The sequence below is a fragment of the Sebastes fasciatus genome, chromosome 18, assembly GCF_043250625.1.
Source record: "Sebastes fasciatus isolate fSebFas1 chromosome 18, fSebFas1.pri, whole genome shotgun sequence".
Lineage (NCBI taxonomy): Eukaryota > Metazoa > Chordata > Actinopteri > Perciformes > Sebastidae > Sebastes > Sebastes fasciatus.
The window spans coordinates 8647693-8667588 of NC_133812.1; the positions used below are offsets into that span (position 1 = coordinate 8647693).

At 41.5% G+C, this 19896-nt stretch overlaps 1 protein-coding gene across 2 annotated transcripts in view; it reads right to left on the bottom strand.

Annotated features, from left to right (window-relative positions):
• nrxn3b (neurexin 3b) overlaps positions 1 to 19896 on the bottom strand; it is a 458514-nt gene that overhangs the window by 190339 nt on the left and 248279 nt on the right. Inside the window, exons 12-20 of one of the 2 annotated variants that reach the window (XM_074615644.1) lie at positions 15806 to 16009; positions 14096 to 14122; positions 11772 to 11891; positions 11317 to 11429; positions 9969 to 10237; positions 9387 to 9577; positions 7746 to 7919; positions 6759 to 6785; positions 3761 to 3880 (exon numbers count right to left, since the gene is read on the bottom strand). In XM_074615644.1, coding sequence (XP_074471745.1) covers positions 3761 to 3880; positions 6759 to 6785; positions 7746 to 7919; positions 9387 to 9577; positions 9969 to 10237; positions 11317 to 11429; positions 11772 to 11891; positions 14096 to 14122; positions 15806 to 16009 — 1245 coding nt within the window. The remainder of the gene's footprint in view (positions 1 to 3760; positions 3881 to 6758; positions 6786 to 7745; positions 7920 to 9386; positions 9578 to 9968; positions 10238 to 11316; positions 11430 to 11771; positions 11892 to 14095; positions 14123 to 15805; positions 16010 to 19896) is intronic. The other variant, XM_074615645.1, reaches the window with a different exon arrangement.

Below are 19896 nucleotides of genomic sequence, written 5' to 3' on the forward strand. Positions count from 1 at the left end.
CATTCCAACTGACGAACTGTGTTCTGCTGCCCGTCTCCAGCTTCCCTCTCCACTCTCTCTTTCTGTTTGTTTACCGTGTTCCTGACTGTGGAACAATGCAGCGACCTTTGCAGAGATAATTCTATTACGTAAGTTGAGTAATTGCTCTGGATGTGGAAGAGGAGTGTCCGCTGCTCTTCTTGCCTGGCCCACAGCTCCCTTGTCCTTGGATTTAAATGAAAATATGCGGCATTCATAGAACCTGACAGGGAGGTCTGCTCAGAAAACACAGAGAGGGAGAGGAGGAGGAAAAGACGAAGAGAAAAGGGGGGATGGATGCGAGACGACAGGGAGATGGAGATGAGCATGACAAAAGCGGTGAGCCAGAACCAAGCAGGATGAAAATGCTATAAAAAGAGTTCATCCCCACACACCCTCTTTTTTTTTTTTTTAAGCAGCACTGAGCACGATATGTACCTCCAGATTGTCCAAGTGGGTCTGTATACGGCCTGTGTGGTGCAAATCCCCTTTGTGTCTTGCTCCCATAAGTAAAGGTGTGCAGTGACAAAGTGCAGGCTGCAGGGGTACACAAGAATAAATGAAAGGAGTGTGGATAGTTCTCGCCTGCTGAGGTGTTTTCTTCTCCTCCGCCACCTAGAGCCCTGTTGGCTACAATGGAGAAGTGCAGAGAGGGCACGCGGGCTCGACGCTAACAATCGGCACAGATGAAACTTGCGAGGGGCTCCACTGGCAGAAATGTTCACTTTACTTTGTTCGAGTTTCTTCATTTGGACAATGGGTAGAGACGGAGTCAGAGAAGCAGACAATTACTGATATTTGCTGCCAGCTATCAGAGAGGGAGAGACTGAGAGAAACAGAGGGAGAAGCTCCACTCCCACATTGTTAATTAAAAACCCTCTCTCAGCACTGTGCTCACTGAATAAAAGGCAGTCGTACAAAAACACACACACAGGCGAACACAAGACCGCATTTGCCGTTTTCATTTTTATTAAGCTGCCTCAATCGAACAATAAAATTGTTGGCAATATGATTGCATTGTACTACATTAGATTTTGCATTGTTTAGGAGATCGCACAATATTCTCTCTATGATTCATAACTATAGGAATTGGATGGGCTGTGTGCTTGTAGTTGGGGATAGATAAAGAGAGAGAGAAAGAGAGTGGCAAAGCAGTGGAGGAAAATAACAGGAAAGCTGATTTCATGCTCGGGGGATTGCATCTCATTTTCTCCCAGCGTGGAGGGACAGTGTGCGGTCCTGCTTGTGGATTTACTGCCACCTGGTGGTGTGCGACCGCACTGCTGAGCTCATGAAACCTCACATAGACACAGGCTGCTGTCATCATCAGGAGATTGGGTCAATCCAAGAGAAGTAAACTAGAACCCTTATCTCGGGCAGACGGTGTCATGTAGACTCGTGTTCTGAAATGTTTACTCCTGTGAACTAAACTGCCTGTTTGTCTTCCTCTTTTTACTTCTCTTTATTATATATTTTCTAGCACAGGAAATGAAAAGAAATAGCTTGAAAGAGTGCCAAAAGAGAAAGAAAATCAACTACAAAACACATTTAGGGCCATACCGCTCTGTTAAAGATGCTATTATCTGCTTGGACAGTCCAGTCAATATTAGTGAACATCTATCTCCAAAAAAACAGCAACAGGAGAACTAAGACTTAAACCTGCACCGTCATGAGATGTAAAATAAGTTACTAACCCAAGCTCTTGTGTTTCAAGAAGAAATATGTCTGCGTGGATCGGAAATCAATGAAACCTCCCTCCCTCCGTGTCATCCCAGGCAGCACCAGGAGGTGAATTAATGAGGGCTTCTCATCACTAATTAACACATGAACACACAGCTCCCACCACCGAGTGAGAACTGGAGTCGATTACTGGACACAATTGCGTCAGATGATCTTTCACAGAGGGCGAAAAAAAAAGAGGAGAGGGCGAAAAAATAAAGAGAGAAAAAAGAGAATCAGGGTTTGAGAGGTATGGAGTCATACACAGCCTAACATCAGAAAGGTCTGGATGATTAGGGGATGCCAGCGCTCACAGAGAGCAGCTCTCCTAACAGCCTCTACTACCTCATTAGTCTGGCCCAGCAGCAGTGTGCCCCGACTATTAACCGCTAAATGAAAGACCGCCAGCCGTGATTACTGAGGGGAAGTCCCCTGTCGTCATGGGGATAAGAGATCCCCACACACACATACACAAACTTCGACTTCTACGATGGCTATTTGAAGGGCGTTTATGAAAAGGCGATTGAAGCAGAAGTGGATATTTTACACATCATCAGTCAAAGCCGTTCACTCCGAAGCACAAAAACGCGAAAGCTCGGGACATCAAGCGTTTTGTTACGACAAATTGCCTGCATTGCAGCAAAGAAAGAAGAAAAGAAAAAAACACCCTCAACAATTGCCGGCATCTCTCAGTTGCTTCATTTAAAAAGATCACATGAAGCTTTCAGCTCCACTTTCATGCAGTGAATCTGACAAGGGCTTAATAAGCACATGAGTGGAACAGCCTTGGAGTCCTTGAGTCAAGGATGTGGTACTCACTGTTGCAGAGAGGATGGCACGGGTCCATAGGTGCATTCAAATTATGTGTGTGTGTGTTTGTAGTATTTTTTATGTGTGTAAATGACTGCACGTTATCATAATAATGTGTGTTTTTATGTGCTTCTATACACAGGATATGGTTATTTATTAAATGTGAAATATGGCAGTTTTGTACAGTGCGTGTGTGTGTGTGTCTGGTGTTGACTGAATGCACACGTGTTTAAGGAGCACTCCTTAAAAATTAGATATCCTGACTTTTACTAGGGCTGTCGCAATAATCGCAATATTGACAAGCCAACCGCAGGAGATGGCAAGCAACCGCCACAACCGCTATGTTTAAGTTTTTTTCTTTTTTGAATTCTCAACGTGACGAGGTGCTGAGCATCTATTCTTCACTGAGCAGTACCAACATGGTGTATTTTCTGGTCGTCGAGAGGTGAAACATTTTCAACTTTGGGTAAAATTCCACAAAGACCAACGATCACATCCTACATGTAGGCAACAAGTGCTGAACAACAACAACAACAATGGAGGAAAAATTAATACACATAGACCGCCGGGTCCGTCCTTTCTCCCTACGTGCTTCAGCCTTCCCTTCACCCAGAGCAAGTACGCTACCTTGTGCCGACAATTTAATATTCCGTATCATAGCAACCAGACGCAACCAAAGCACAGCTGAAAAAAACGCTGCACCTCATTGCTCTTCTTTGTTCTGCATTTAACAATAAACAAGCATTTAATTCATTTTAAAACTGTCATCTTTGTCAGTTAAAAAGCAACAATATTCCTAATAACAGCCTAACAATAAAGCTTATTTATACAACACAAAAATCAGGATGAATAAAGTCATTTCCAAAAAAAGAAAAAGTTGCAATAGTACCGCATATCGCGCTGTTGAGCAAATCATCACCGCAGAGGAAATTCCTTCACCGGGACAGCCAATGCAACTTGATTTTTGTGAGGAATGTGTTGTTCAAGTTCTATACCCAAGTCTCCAAGTTGAATTCAGTATTACTCAATAGTTAGAGTAACTTTCTCAGACTTGCTAGAGCTCCCTTCAGAGCCACAGGATACATATAAAATACTATTTCACATGCCGTTTAGCACACGCCGTGACTAATACGTTGACTTCAACACAAATCAGCGAAGTGTTCCTTTAACGCACAAGCAAGGCAAGTAAAGGTAAATCTTAAGCGGTACTCACGGTCGTTGCAGTGAGTCCCAGAGTAAGACGTCATGGAGCAGTCGCAGGTGAAGTTCTCCCACTGCTGGATGCACACACCCATGTTGGCGCACGAGTCCTCCTGGCAGGTCGTACTTGGGCCTGGAGAAAAGGCGGGAAGGGAGGGAGAAAGAAAGTGATACCACAGGAACACAGTCAAGCAACAATAAGAGCCACTGCTGAGCCTTAACAATGCAGGACCCATGCAGAAGAAATGCACTCTAGAGGGACAGATATATACAGCATGTGGGCCTAGAAGAAAGAACAAGGAGCAAACAGTGCCACCACAGGAAGCCTGACCTGGAGTACAACACACTTAAAGAACAGTCTGGGGAATCCTGTTTCATGCTGGGTGAAAGCGGCAAAACGCAGTTGCGAGCCGGAGCAGAAGGTGCCAGGTTTTCACAGGATCAACAGCACGCTTCTCAAGCAGTAGGAGCATTTTCTCAGAGTTAATTACTGTAAAAAACTGCTGTACAGTACAGGATGCTATGGTTCTAATCTGCATTTAAGACATGCTATAGCAGGCGAATTGTACCACAACTTGGCTGATGTGATGACACTGTCGACACCCCTTTATTTCCTTCTTTTTGAGAGTGTGTGCAGGTGGACATGCATGCAATTTGTTTATCATTCCAACAAGTAATTTAAAAAAATAAATAAAGTTTTATCAGAGTAAAACTTAGAACGCTGCATTCCCTCTGTGAACAAGCAAGACAAGACGTAAAAAAAGAACCTTTTAACAAATGACTCGTGAATAATAACTCCATTAAACAATACCCATTTTTGTAAGAAAAAATGGCATTAAAGTGGTCCTGGCAATTTTCTTTGGAAACATCTCTTTCACTGTGAGAATACACGGTGAACACTAGACAGACGGAGTTCATGAAGAGAAGAGGGGAAACAAAAAGAGCACTTGAGAACACGCAGTGCATATCACCGTGTATGCACTTCAGTCAGACAAGAGTTGAGGAGGGTATTCAAAGTCAAACTGGATGTGTGTTTGCTATTCGTCGACACCACACATAGCTCTCACCTTTGAATACTTATACTGAGAGGGAATGCAGATAAGGACAAGCTCACAGCATAGATAACGAGATAAACAATTCCCCCGTCGGAGTCTAGACAGACACGGGAGGGGGGGGGGGGACCTCGACAGAACCCCCTCCGATAACCACATAGGAAACAAACAAAAAGCCAAATTAAATAAACAGTCCAAATAAATGGCAGACAAATGCAAGTAAACGGTGTCAATTGTCTTGTGCAAGACAATGTGAAGAAGACATTTGAAGTGGAGAACGGAGCAAGTTTGCCAGCTGAAAGTGCATTTACTGTGTAATGCGCCGGTGATGGTAGTCAACCAGGCGTCCTCGACAACTGTGTGCATACGTGGATTTCTCTATTGCATCAGCGTGAGCAACGGAGGATTTCGCTGCTGTTTGAGTGTTGCAGCAGGAGGTCGCTCGCTCTCTGAAAAACACTCAGCTGGGTAAAAGTAGCAAACATGATAGTTTTTTTGAAAAAAAAATAAAAAATGAGAGAGACAGAGAGAGGGGCCTGATATATCAGCAGCACACCGGCGGTGTTTAGATGTGCAGTGACAGCCTCTTTCTGCTGCCTATGCCAGCCTGTAATGTGTCACAAGGGGCATTTTCATAGTAGAACACAGTACTCCCACAAATTGCCTGCTTTCAGACGCTGCTTTTAGGCTATCTGACTGCCGTATGCTTATACTGTACTGGTGCAGTGCGCGTTGAAAACATGCCCGTTCAGAGCGGGCCGGATGTTTGGCCCGTGGTGTTGCTTCTTGCAGATTTCTCGAGAACCGCTCATAAAAACAACTTCACACTCGACACTGCGCTTCCTTGGGTCCTGATCAATACACCTGTCATGACAAAGAGTAGTTGCATCACACACCTAAGTCGCGGTCAGAAAAACAGGTGAAATACACTTCACAGGAAATAACACTAGGGGAAGACTTTACCGTCTTGCAACTGGCTGGGCCCCCAACTAAAAGCTATAAAAGTATTGAATTATGTTACTATTCTAACTCATTGCACCCCGAAATAACTTATAAAAGGCCCCCAAAACACAAAAAACATGCAACTCAACTGTATACTGCTTACTGTATACTTCTTTAATAGCTTGGTCCAAGTTTCGTGAGCCAGGCGCGTCGCTGGGCTTTATGCAAATACAGCACACAACAATTTCAACCACGCACTGGGCGACTGCTTCTCCTACTTTCCATAGGAAATGAATGGAAAGCGTTGAGAAGCCCTCCGTCACTGGATCTGGTACAAATGCGCCCTGAAGCCCTGCCCCCCGCTGCTGCACAGAAAGCTGTTTATCCAAAGTTTATTAATATCGAATGTGTCGCGTGTCCAAATTGCACCAAATTCGACAAAGCACTCCATGGGGTCCCAGACAATACACCCGCCAAGTGTGAAGTTGATCGTATGAACGGTTCTCGAGCTATGCGAAGGACATACAGAGATTCCTTGCTTTATAGTTAGATATACTGTATGAACATCACTTATCTGACCTGATCTATTTACTGTCTTTAACTATACTATGTAATCAAATTCTTTGCAACTTTATCAACTATAGATACACCTAGCACGGTGGTTAACGGGGAAAAAAACATGTTATACGATAATTTATATAACTAATGTGCTAGAATCTAACAAATGAATGGCTACATTCAGACTGCAGCACTGCTATAGTGAAAATGCACTAACAACGTAATAATCATACTTTAAAAAAACAAAACAAATCCTGGTTGCTTAATCAGTTGTTTTGTCGGCCAGAAGTCTCTCTCTCTCTCTCTTTGGATCTTCATATTCGGTTTTCTTTTCAGAGAGCAAGTCACCTCTGCGGCAACCAAGTAAACATTTACTGCCATGGTGACACCCACGATGCATTGCACACAGCAGGCTTTCAGGCGAGCAGGCCTCAAGAGAGGCTGAGTTTAACCCTCTACCTTGCAGGTCGGCTTTGGTGAAACCAACTTTGTTAGCGCAGAAAAGAAAATAACAAACAGAACAGAGCAGAGCGGAAAACAAGAGTAAAGGTTAGTGAGGGACCAGCATTGTTAGCGTTCGTAAAACTTGTACAAAAGTTTGTGACTTGTGGCAGAGTGCAACGTTGGGGAGCGTTGTTGATTTGTTAGCGAGGGTTGAGCTCCTGAAAAAGATCCTATATAGTGGTATTTTTATTTATAAAACTTTATTGATTTTTATGTATGTTTTTGTCTTTGAGAACCATGATCAAATGTTCTCCTCATTAAGGCCACTGTGCAGAACTTTGAACTTATCTTAATCTTCTGCTGCCCTCTAGAGGTCATATGCAGACGCCCACACCACACACAAGGAACATCATGTATTTGGACACAATAGAATTTTAAAATTGGAAAAAGTAATGATATATAATATCTAATATAAATGGAAACAGCCTCAAGCTGATTGACTTGTCATTAAAATAACAACAATAAAGAGACATAAGATTAATTATTGTGTCAGTGTACAAATACCACATCATCAGCAGCAGCCTATTTGTATTCTATAATAGTAAAAAGCTAGTTTGTCTTAAGATGGAGATTTTAGGTGCTGGAGAATGAAAAAAGGCAAGTAGCCTCGTTTTAGCATCAAAAACCTAAACTTTCTGGCTTGTTTTAGTTTTCTTTCATAATCTGCGATGTTTCTTAATTTGTTATTCAGGTGTTGTTACTTTCACTTATCTTAAAATATATTGATGCAACATAAAAAGTTAACAAGCCAAGAAACTGAAAGACAAAGTTGAAGTATTTTCCTACTGTACAGTGTGACAAATGCCTGGCGAAGGAAAAGAAAATAAGTAGGATTAACAATGCCAGCAAGTGGCTGTAAGGGCCACTGAAGAGCCTTCCAATTAGACTAATAAATCTCACACGGCAGGTCATGATTCTTGTACCGCTACAGGCCATCTGTACCTTCACAGCCACGCTCAATCTGCCCGCTGCGGAAGAGGGCGTCATTGATGAGATCTGGCAGCCGGCCGTTGAGATCGACTGAGGCCAAGCAGCCTTGGAAGCCCTCCCGAGAAACCACCAGCTTAGGGAGGTTCTGGTACATGTTGGGTCCCAGACCTCCGACAAACAGGTCACCTTAAGGCAGAGATGTGAGTATGTTAGTGAGTTTAACTGTATTGAACTTGAATAAAAAATGCGACTACAAATAGAGACAGGATGAAGTCTTTAATATTATTGACACAAGTTCTGATTGAGATTATGTTTTTTTTTCTCAGGCTAGATACTGGATTTGTACATGAATCTTGAATCTCTTAACATGCTGCTAAAATCAATAATCTCTTAGGACCAAAGCAGTGTGTTTCACAAAGTCACCGGTATTCTGTGGTGGGAAAAAGTAATTGTTTTGTAAGTCATAAGTCACTTTTCGGCGTTCGCCCCTCGGCATCAGAAACCGACGCACGGAGGCACCCTTAAGCGACAGTATGTGACGAACCGGACTTTCAGCTAACTCCAATGTAAATCCACCCGTGGCGTTATTCAATGGTCGAGGCAAGTGACGTAGTATTAATAGTGCGAAAGTCTGTTGTGGGCGGGTGGGAGTTGTAGTGGAAAGGTCAACAAACACAAGACTTTCAACCAGGAGAACGGTGTTCATCTCCCGTATGAAACTAATGTTGACTTATTTTGACACGTCAGTCTTTAGTCATGTGACTCGTCCGCATCGTCAGTCCTGTGAGTCACACGAGTCGCTAATCAGTGAAGTTAACTCGAACTACGACCGCTTCCTAACCCTAACTAAGTGGTTGTGGTTGCCTAAACCTAACTTCCTGTAAAAACGGACGTTTAGTTTGAAAGGACACTAATCATGTAACTAGTGTATATTGCCATCTCTGGTCCGTCCGAAAGTAACATATGAGGGGTACCCCGTGCGTCGATCTCCAATGCCGAGGGGCACTGACCAAGTGGTGATGTTTGACGAGTTGGGAGTGAGAAAGTGTCATTAATCATCTCTGAGCTGAATGCTTTACATGTTTCCATGCAGTTTGTGTTGATCACAGCAGAGTCTTTATATCTGAATGTAGTTATCTGAGGTATGACCTGGAGTCTGTCTGCTGGTCTGCACTACCAAATGCATATTTTCCTCCTGTTGCACACGATTGGCTGCTGTCGGATTGATTTAAAGCAGGGCTACTTAAAAGTCTGTTATGAAAAATTCCTATGTGGATGTTTGATTAAAATGTTTAAGTATCTCTGATTTGTAGTACATCCTCTGTCAGGAAAATGAAGAGTTGATTTCCTGTAACACTTTTTCTCAACATAATTTTTAATCTTTGGGCTTGGGGAGGATGTAAAGTCATTCTAAGTCTAAAAGTTAAAGTCCAAGGAGTCGTGAGTCTTTAGCGTTGAAGTCAAAGCTGAGCTGCATGTCTGTTTTTGATTCTGTCAAGTAAAAACCATAGGTGTCAGATTTATGACTCGAGTCTGACTCAAGTCCAAGTCATGTGTGGACATACTGCTGGGGATGCTTTTGGGGCTGTATGACATTCTTTGACCTTCATCATGAAGGTAATATTAATTTCTCCAAAGGTAAGGATGTGATACCTTTGAGGTCGAGGTTCTTGGCTCCGTTGACATTCTGGGTGACTGACTTTGTGTCCACCTTGAGCGTGTGTGTGTTGGAAGCGTCTCTCGTGATGACAACGTTATGCCACTGGTTGTCGTTCAGTGGGTTTTCGCTGTTCCCCTTCAACAGACTTGGCCCGTTCCCCAGGTCGAACACATAGTGGATAAACCTGGCAGAGGAGAAGCACAGCAGATGAACACATCAGGGTCTGTTAGTGTAGATTTGTGTGCGGTTGCAGGGTGGCTCCCTTTATCTTCCCAGACTGATTAACCGTAATGGAAATACTCTCACAATAACCTCATGTTGCTCTGACACTAATGGGAGTTAAACTGATAAAGAAAAACAATCTTCGCTGCAACACAATGACATTTTGTGCTTTTGCAAGCATACAAAAGGTGCAACAGAGTTTTGGGATTGATGGTTGGGTCAGCACTGTTAAACTCATAATGCCTTAAGAAACAAACTACACCCACATAAGCACTGCTGTTTTAATAATCATGTCTAGACTGAAGCCACGGAATAAAACATCAACATGTCGACATCGCCGCTGTCCCACTCACCCTTTGACCAGCTCCACAGCGATAAAGTCGTTCCCGTCTCCGCTGTTGAAGATGATGAAACCGTCAGGCGAAGTGGTTTTGAACTGGAAGAAGAGGTGCATGGTGGTGTAGGCCTGCAGAGTGGCCAAGCCCAGGTAGCTGCCCTTGGTCTTGAAGGTCACGGGGTCGGCGATGATGAAGCGCATGCCAAAGCGGGCGTTCAGCTCGCAGAAGTCGATGTCCCCGTTCTTGCACATGTCGATGTACTGCATACCGTTGAACTTAAGGCTCTGTGGGGAGGAGTTGTTGAGAGGTGGTGTTGTTGTAAAGAAATCATGAAGTACACTTTAACTGAATTGAATCCAGATTGCCATGGTAACATAGTATGCAAAATGACCAACCTAGAGCATTGTGTTTGGAGTAATCATACCCAATCAAAGGAACTAATCACACTTTAAAGCATAGAGGATTATCTTGATAATAATCTGTGCATATACTTTTCCTTTCATTTAAAAAGAAGAAAACCTTTGCCTAAGATGATAACTATTAGTGACTAAAAAACATAGACAGTATATAAAGATGGACGACATGACAGCTCCCCAAAAGTGAAGCCAAAACATATCGATCGCCCCCTGGTGGCTGGCTGCAGTATGGGTCATAAATCCTGCGAATGGGACATGCTAAATTGGCCACACTAAAATGTCAAAGTACACATAAAATACATTTAAACCATAGATGGTTTCTGTCATTTTAGGTAGTTCTTATAGCGCTGATGTATGCTCAGGTATTTATTTTTCTTATAAGTTTGGTTTTAATTAGTTATTTGTTGCTATAAAAAGGGGGTGAGACGTCATGATTGACAACTGCTCCGAGTGAAGTAGTCACAGAGCCGGAGGCTCAGGAATTTTACAAGAGAGGAGATGTAACTTACATTTTCAATAACCGTCACAAGTCTGTGTAATATTGTGTCAATTTGATCATAAATGTAGTTATAGAGATATTATGATTAGTTGTGTCATTCTAGCCAAACAACCACCGTGGTGCTAACATAGCCGCTAGGTGGCTCACGCTAACAAGCTGCGGCCGTGCTTGGTTGGTGATTGGATCGGGCGGGAGTGTAGGCGGGACCTTGATACCGCAGCTCCAGCCTCCCCGATCGCTACTGCACAGACTCTGGCTCCAAATGATGTAAAAATCTCAAAATGGCAGCACCCATATTCGGGATATTTTGGCTTCACTTTTGTATAGTGGGAGGAAGTGGAGACACGTCGTCCATCTATATATACAGTCAATGGTTAAAAATAACACTTCTTAAGGACATGAGTGTATCTGATCTGCATCTGTCGCGTGGTGATGTATTGCTTTATACCTGAAGGTGCCCAATAAAGGAGGAGGGAGCAGATGAGACAAAGCGCTTCTCTGTCAAGATGCCCGTCTCCACGTTGTTGAACTCCAGACGGGTGTGGTCGCCCGCCATCTGACCTGAGATGGAGGAGGGAGGAGAAAGGAGAAGAAGCCGAGGGATGAAGGGGTGGAAGAGGAGGAGGGATACTGCAGCCTAACCTTAACCCAGCAACAGCCCAGTTTCACTTGGTGTCATGCTGATGCAACAACTCTACCAATGCTGACATTAAAGTAGAAGCAAAAACTGACATATAACGAAAACTAAACGATATATAATATGAATATAATACCAGATAGAGAGATTAAATGTGTTATCACCCCCTTACCACCCCAAAAAAAGAAAAAAAACAGAACAATTATATTGTCATGCATATAATGGGTATTATCAAATAGCAAGTAAACGGTTCACTAGTGTAATACCTTCAGCCATGTCGTCATCCACAGTGAGTTTGAAGTTTTTACCGCGGCGGACCACTCGTACTGAGTGCCACTCATTGTCGTTGAGCTTTTGTCCAGCATAAAGAACCTCAGGGCCCTTGCCTGAAGAGGAGGGTTAGTTAGTCAAGGGACAGGGGAAGCACAAGCACAAACCAAATCTCTGTTCTCACTACAAATGCAACAGACTGGAAAACTCAACCAGGAAAAGACTTTTCAATTTTGAATAAATACAGATTTTTCTTTTTTTTTGTCAAACAATATGTGTAGTCAGATTCAAATAAGATCTTTATAATTTAGAGATAGTGGTCTTAATTTCCAAACAAAAATTTGGTTTTGATTTGACAACAGAGGTAAACAATACAACAAATCACAACTGACAGCAAAATACTGTTACTCATACAAGGACTCAAAAGCTGTGACTAAGAGCTCATGTATAATGTATTAGAAGTGTCTCTCTCTCTCCCTTGCTTATATTCCGTTGGTGTGTCGTTTTGAAAAACTCTTCCGAGATATACTTTTACTTATATTCCTTGTTTCAACAGTTAATTACAGAAGGCAGATCACAAATTGTACTGCAGTTTCATTGTGGCTGTCATTAAAATAGGCCTGTAGAGATGTTGTACGACCACTAGAGGGCAGCCGAGCCCCACTGAGCTCACAATCCTGATTCTGCTGAATAATATTGAACACAGGGTTAAAATCCAAAATAATCAGTGTTCAGCAGTAGTCTGTTAAAATGATTCGGGTACTAGGTAAAGGATTTTAATTTGGTGACTAAACTAATGCATCCAGTTGCATAAAATGAGTTTAAGTCTAGTCTTGGCCTTAGACAGGTCTTAAATTGTGTGGTTAGACTGGTCTAATTAAGCCTGTAACGTTATATAAATATAAAGACTGACTTAATTTGAGATAGAAAACCCACCTCTCTATTTCAACTTTTTATCCATTACTTTTAGCTAACTATTTCAGCTGATTATTCATTAGTTTTTTTGGATTCTTGTACCATATTCTTGAATTGTTTCTGAACAATCTTTAACGATTCTAATGACCATTGTATTTATGCTGTTTACCTTTTCTGTTATTTTCTCCCATACTTGATGTGGTGTCGCTGTTGCATCTGCCATGTTTTCTCTTCTGTGAAATGTCTTATTTCACCCATAATGCACTGTGTGACAGGCTATCTAAGTCAGTCTTATATTAGTCACTCATAGGGAAGCTTTATGCAACAGGTACATTTAAGTGGCTATAGCAAGTCTGACTTAAAGTTCTATTTAAGACAAAGACTAGATCTATTTTTATGCAACTGGGCCCTGTTGTATACTGCATGTATATGAAGAAAGTGATCTATTTTAAGAAAAGTCACATTTAGGAAAGTCTCCTCCTTGTGACTTTAGATCAGGAATTCAAACTATTGAATTATTTTATTAACCCTTGCTGTTGGCTCATTGTGGCTTGTATCCAGGCCACTGTGTAATGCTGTGATCAGTAGTAGATTATATTATATCTGACTGAATTAAGAGGAAAACTCAACTGGATTAACTACAACATTTAAGGAAAGATTGAATTTAAATAACTGATTTGAAAGATATTAATTTACTGTCACATTATGCAAAAACAAATCAATTAAATCCTAAATTAAAAAAAGAAAAAATCCTCTCCTGTAGAGTTTAAATTTGCAGCAAATATGTATGCATGTGTACTGGATTATTAATGAATGACAATTTAATCAATCAATATGAACAATCTACAATCTGTTCTCACTCACACACATAGCTGAACCCATTTTTAAGTCTTTGTTCTCTGTTTCTCTCTCCCTACAAAGCTGTGAGCACTTTGAAAATAATGAAAAATAAGAGTCCCTTTCATGAGTAACAGCATGTCTGCTACACCATGTATACATCACATTATAGGCCTATACACTGCCGCATATGTTCAAATAAGGACGGCAAGAAAACACAGCGAGTGAGACTCACAGGAATACATTAAAGTGTAATTGGGAAAACAATATAGCCCACAGAGTCTGAAAGTGTAAATGTTCAGCGAGTAGCTATAGGCATACAGGGAAAGATTAAGAACCAGTTGCCTGAATCAATTTGAAAAGTGGGCCATTTAAAATATATAGAGTATATTGAATCAGATTTGCATAACTTTAATCTCTGCCTATTACTTTTTTCCCCCCCTCTTATCTGAGAAATCCTCTTATCAGTCTCCTGCATTCACACATTTCTGCCCTTACATCTAGCACACAGGCTATAATCAAACATTGATTGTAGGAAGAAGGCTGCAGAAGAAGAATGTTGACTTACTGGTGTTACAGTTTATCCTGACACAGTCTAGATGGGGAGGGGAGAATAAGTGACAGATGAAATCGCATCCTTCAAGGTTACAGCTGCAGACATCCAAGAGCAAGAAAAGCCACCTTCCGGGGACGGTCACATGACCCCGGCGGCCTTTTGAGCCTGGTTGGCTACTGATGGTCAATATCACTATACTGATACTGGAAATCCAATTTAATCCCAATCCACTTCTTTTTTTAATTACTTTCAATGCTGTAGCCAATAATATTGTACCAATGCTGGTCAATATTACTGCGCTATTTTTTATTTTTGGGTTTAATTTGAAACTTTAACGTAATGACAGGTATTCTAATAGCATCATATTGGTGCTATTTTCATGGAGTTTGGCTACATGTTGAATTTCAAAATTGCCACTTGCAATTCAATGGCCACATCGATTTTTTCAACCCAGCAACTACAGCCCAAGTATTTTTTTTATAGTAGCCCACTACAGAGTTTGAAATTTAGCAATTTTTTATGATTTGTTATTAAAACTATGCATATCTCTTACTAAAATCTCCACCTATGGGAGAGTGCAGGTTGAAATCCATGTGACCAGGCTGGTCATGTGCCGTCAACCGCAACAGAAAAGTGGAAACAAACAGCCTCGAGCCAAGCAGCACCAACACCGTACAGAGTGTCCTGTGTAAGTATTAAAGTTATTAAAAATATAAAGTTATGTGCATTCAATTGATTTAGTTAGGATTTTAAATTCATTTAGATTTTAAAGGTAAACTCCTCTTTTTTGAATGCTTGGAAAAAGACCAAACTGCACATTAAAAACATGAAATATGGACTACAGGTGTTCCATGTTTTTGGGCAGCTGTGGTAACTAAGTACATTGCCTTCTATAATAAATGAGTTACATTCAGATAGTTTGTATGTACACATATGCTTTAAGGCCAGAGTATCTTCTCTAGGCTCACTGGTGTGAAGGCCTGCACTCTACTTAAGTGTACCACTCGTGCCACCATCTGCAGGCGCGCTGGGTGCTGTGGCATCGGGCTGTTTGCCAAACGGGCCGCAGGCTCGGGGCCTTTGAAGGGGTGAGTGCCACCTTTGAACAAGGCATGGGAGATGCCAGCTAGACCAAGGGTTACTAATGGGCGGAGAGAAAATGAACCTGCTATCATGAGGAAAACAAAAAATAAAGACCACTGGAACAGACCCACATGGTAAGAATGCATACTATCGGTGCAGCGCTACCATGTACAAACGCTTACCTGCAGCATAGATGGCAGAATATTATCTAAAATGTTGCTCTCTGAATTAATGCATGTGATTAAGGACAATGCCATCTATTGACATTATTCAAAAAGTGAAATGCTGTGTCTGAAAAATCTATCTGTACATAGTAATGAGCATGACTAAAATGATCCGTTCAAAAGATGTGCTGCAGAGCATGGATTACTTTGTTAAATGTTAGATTGATGGATATAAAAATCTACAAAGACACCTAAGCATCAAGGCAGAAAAAAATTACAGTCCAGGCAAGTCAAAAACAATACATGCAACTACAGACAAAACTACAGAAACTGGTTTAGTGTGTTAGGTCTGATGTCATGTCTGGACCAGAAAGAAAATGTACATAAATAAAGAAGAAAAGAAAAACACAAAGACAGTAAGGCCTCCTCTCGAACTGGAGGGGAGGTGAGCCAACAGGGACGGTTTATACGATACCTAGGTTGACCGTCAGTTTCACTCTCCCGCTGTCCAGCTCCAGCCTCAGCGTGTCCGCTGACTCGCGGGACGTGGCGGCCATGAGCAGGCCGAACGCCCGCTGGGACATGAAGCGCAGGGAGACGTCCTCGGCCTCCGTGTGCATGACGTTCGGTATCACCACTTTCATGTACATGCTGCCGTCGTACGACAGGATCGATGCCTCTGCGAGAAAAAAAAGACAAAAATGTTCCGTTATTTTACATACAATAAGCTGTAAAGTACGTGGTGCCAACAGTAATGAGGGGAAGGTGAGGCTGTGTCCATTTGTGTGTGTGTGTGATAAAAGAAAAAGCACAGAGATGCTATCATAACAGGACAAAGTGTGGCAATATATTACATATGCTTCACCTCCACGACAGCTTTGTTTATGCTACCAACGCTTCCGATAAGACAAAAGGGAGTGCGTGCTATGAAAGCAAATACACACACATATGCTCGGTGAAGAAAAGTGAACACAATTTAAAGTTTAATGCATGATGCATGTCCCATTCATAATGTATCAATAGGAAACACACACATACGTGTCCCACGTGCCCTGTTGCAGTTGTATTCATCATCCACTGAGTGACAGACTTAGGCGCACGCACACACACGCTGCTCAGTGTGCAGAATATTTAGTCATCATGCTACTTCCTCCTCTCCCTCGCAACTCCCCTTTATAGACGACAGTTACACGAATCGTGAAGTGAAACATGTACAACCATACTGTAATACAAACACATCTCAAAAAACAAAAACATCAGTTTTGGAATTGAGTATGACTGTAAAGCTGAGACTCTTGTGGAGCCAATGAGCCCAACTGTATTCATGTGTGATGATGTTAGTCCCCATAGTAGCCATTTTATTGTAGTGAGACCATTTTTTGAAACTTGACCTCCCTGTATAAAATGACCTGTTGTGACTTCTAGGATAATCACAGCCTCATGAAACTTTACAGCCACAAACTAGAGAGCTAGAGCATTCAGAGGATATATGGACTTTTCTAGGTATATTGACAATAAGGGTGTTTCTGACTGGTTTCCAGGACAGAAGTGCTTACCATCCAATTGCCAAAACATGCAATTCTTGCAGAATTCTCTAAATATCAAAAGTTTTTGATCCCAAATCACAGCATGGCTTTTTCTAAGGTGTTCCACAAGGTCTTGGTGTCTTAATGTGGTATTTGAGGGATTTTTGATCATTTTTATAAATTCTCAAGTGGTAATAAATGGTTAAATTTAGCACCAAATCTGTGTAACAAAAGGTATCAACCCAAAAATTGCTGCAACAACTTATACGACATAATAGAGCATGAGATTGGCCATCATGTGCTTCTAACATAATGTTCTAAGCCTTTGTACACTTTCAAAATGTATTTTAATTAATTACTAAATTCATTCTTTTTTTAATTTCTGATTTATGCATCTTAAATTAATCTTCAGGTTCCCAGCTTTCAGATGATGTATACCACTTCTATGTGACATCTACAGCTGACCTGCTATCTCCCCCTAAATACTCCCTGTACTCCCCTAAAAAAGCCAAAAATGGATATATGGTAAAGAGGGGTGGAGTGGAAAGGGTTAAATAGGGACAATTAAAAACAAATAGATCACGGTGGTTCAAAGGCAGTTGGGCTGGACTTTTCTGTTCCCTCCTTATGAGTTTGCAAAGCAAGTCAGAGCGAGTGCGGCGCAGAAAGAGGAAGACTGTCAGCAGGGCTGGAAGCCTCTCGGGGGGGGGGGGGACACAGATTAAAATGGGTATCCAACCATGACATACCTGCTTTGACACCTCAGCTTTTAAGAGAAAAAATAGCCCTGTGGCCTCAGAAATGCACCACCATTTGGCTGCGTCTAGGGAAATGTCAAGGCTGCAGGTGAGAGGTTTTGTAACATCGCACGAGGGAGGGGTTGTACCTGTAAATGATGCAACGTCGCCTGTCACGAACCGTGTTCCTTTTTTTCCCCTTTTTACACACCGAATAAAGTAGCATTTGAAGGGTTGATTTATGAAGAAAATATGTTTACCTATGCAAGCAGTAATGCATTGTAAGTATTATTGGATTGTGCTTCACTGAAATGTCACAATTCATGTGATACGTTGCAAAATTCATAAGCAGTGTGAACCATTCGTCTCGCCAAAAGCAGCGCACTGCTGTAAGAAAAAAAAAGAACACACATTGGTCTGTGTTGCTTTTAGCGCTGTTGTAAAATCCATTCTATGAACAAGCTGTTGACTGTGTAGGCTGGAGGATAATGAAACCTCGGCTCGCCATTGTTCTACTCAATTTTAAATTTGCACGGGCTCTCTCCCTCTTTGTGTCTACCTTCGCTCTCACGCGTGCTCGCATAAAGAAAACACAGTCACACATCCACACATACATGCACACCAGCCTGTCAACAGATGGATCCCCTAACTGACAGAGGCATGTATTGATTTGTGAGCCAGGTCATGTCCCAGGCTCACACTAGAAGGAAAAAAAAAACACGCCGAGAGTCAATCTGCAGCTCAGAAAACAAACAGACAAGGACAGACGTGGAAAGAGCCCTATAAAAACAAACTGTGATGTCCACTCTGGAGCAGACGTGGCACAGCGCCTTAGGTAAAACTAGTTCTGAAATGTGGCTCACATGTCTGTGGCTATGGGAATTTGACTTAAAAGTGTCACTTCTTAAATAACAAAAAATGATGACTGTGTCAAGTACATTACTGTATACAATTTATTTTTGTAAATGTGAATGTGAATTAAATTACTACTATTTTTTCATAAGCTATGGAAGATTTAAAATGCGTAAATAAAAACAGGGGCTGTCAAAGTTAACGCGATAATGCGTTAACGCAAATTCGTTTTAACACCACTAATTTCTTTCACGCATTAAATCAACTTGCAACTAGCTAGGTTGGTAGCACTAACTAAGCTGTAGCGGGCTCCGTTTTAAAGCTAGAGTGAAGATACTGGCAATATACGAAACTAAAAAAAAAACAAGGTTACCTAAAGTTACCAATCATGTCATACTAGCTTGTCGCAAAAGAGGCTCAATAACGCTCCAAACTTGTGCTAAATTTTGGCGAGGAAAAACTGGCATGACCATTTTCAAGAGGGCCTCTTGAACTCAGGATATGTGAATGAAAATGAGTTTTATGGGTGCCCACGAGTCTCCCCTTTACAGACACTTTACAGACTTTTATGACATGCAGTTTGGGGCAAGTCATAGTGAAGTCAGCACACTGACAGCTGTTGTTGCCTGTTGGGCTGCAGTTTGCCATGTTATGATTTGTGCATATTTTTTATGCTAAATGCAGTACCTGTGAGGGTTTCTGGACAATATCTGTCATTGTTTTGTGTTGTTAATTGATTTCCAATAATAAATATATACATACATTTGCATAAACAAGCATATTTGTCCACTCCCATGTTGATAGGAGTATTTAATACACGACCAATCTCCCTTTAAGGTACATTTTGAACAGATAAAAAATGTGCAATAAGGGCAATTTATCTATATGTATTAGTGTAATTCCTTTTTATGCATGCGATTACTGTGTCGTAATGGAGGTGAAATTTTTTTTGTCAAAAGTACAATTATTTAGGTTTTTGACTTTAACAACTGAAATGAATTGCCGCACCAAAAAAATCAACTCACAACACGGTAAACACAGTGAAAAGATGTATTACATTTCAGTGGTGTCCAGCAGAGAGCAGCATAGACCTGCCAATACTAAATTAAAAGCTCAGTCATTAGTTTTCATGAGGAGGATCGGGAGAGTGTTTGCTTTTCTGAGATGGAGACGCATCGTACATGGCAAAATGAAAAGCTTGGGGGCCGAACTGTGGGCAGAGGAAAGCAATCCATCCAATGGTTGTCAAAAAATGTACTCTACACCACAAACGTCGTGGTTAGGGCTGTGTATTGGCAAGAATCTGCCGATACGATACATATCATGATACAGGGATTACGATTCAATATATTGCGATACTGTACGCAAGGTGGTACATTGCAATTTTATAAATATTGTATCCACCATATGCATAAAAGTGTACTTTTTATACAATCACAACAGTGGGATCA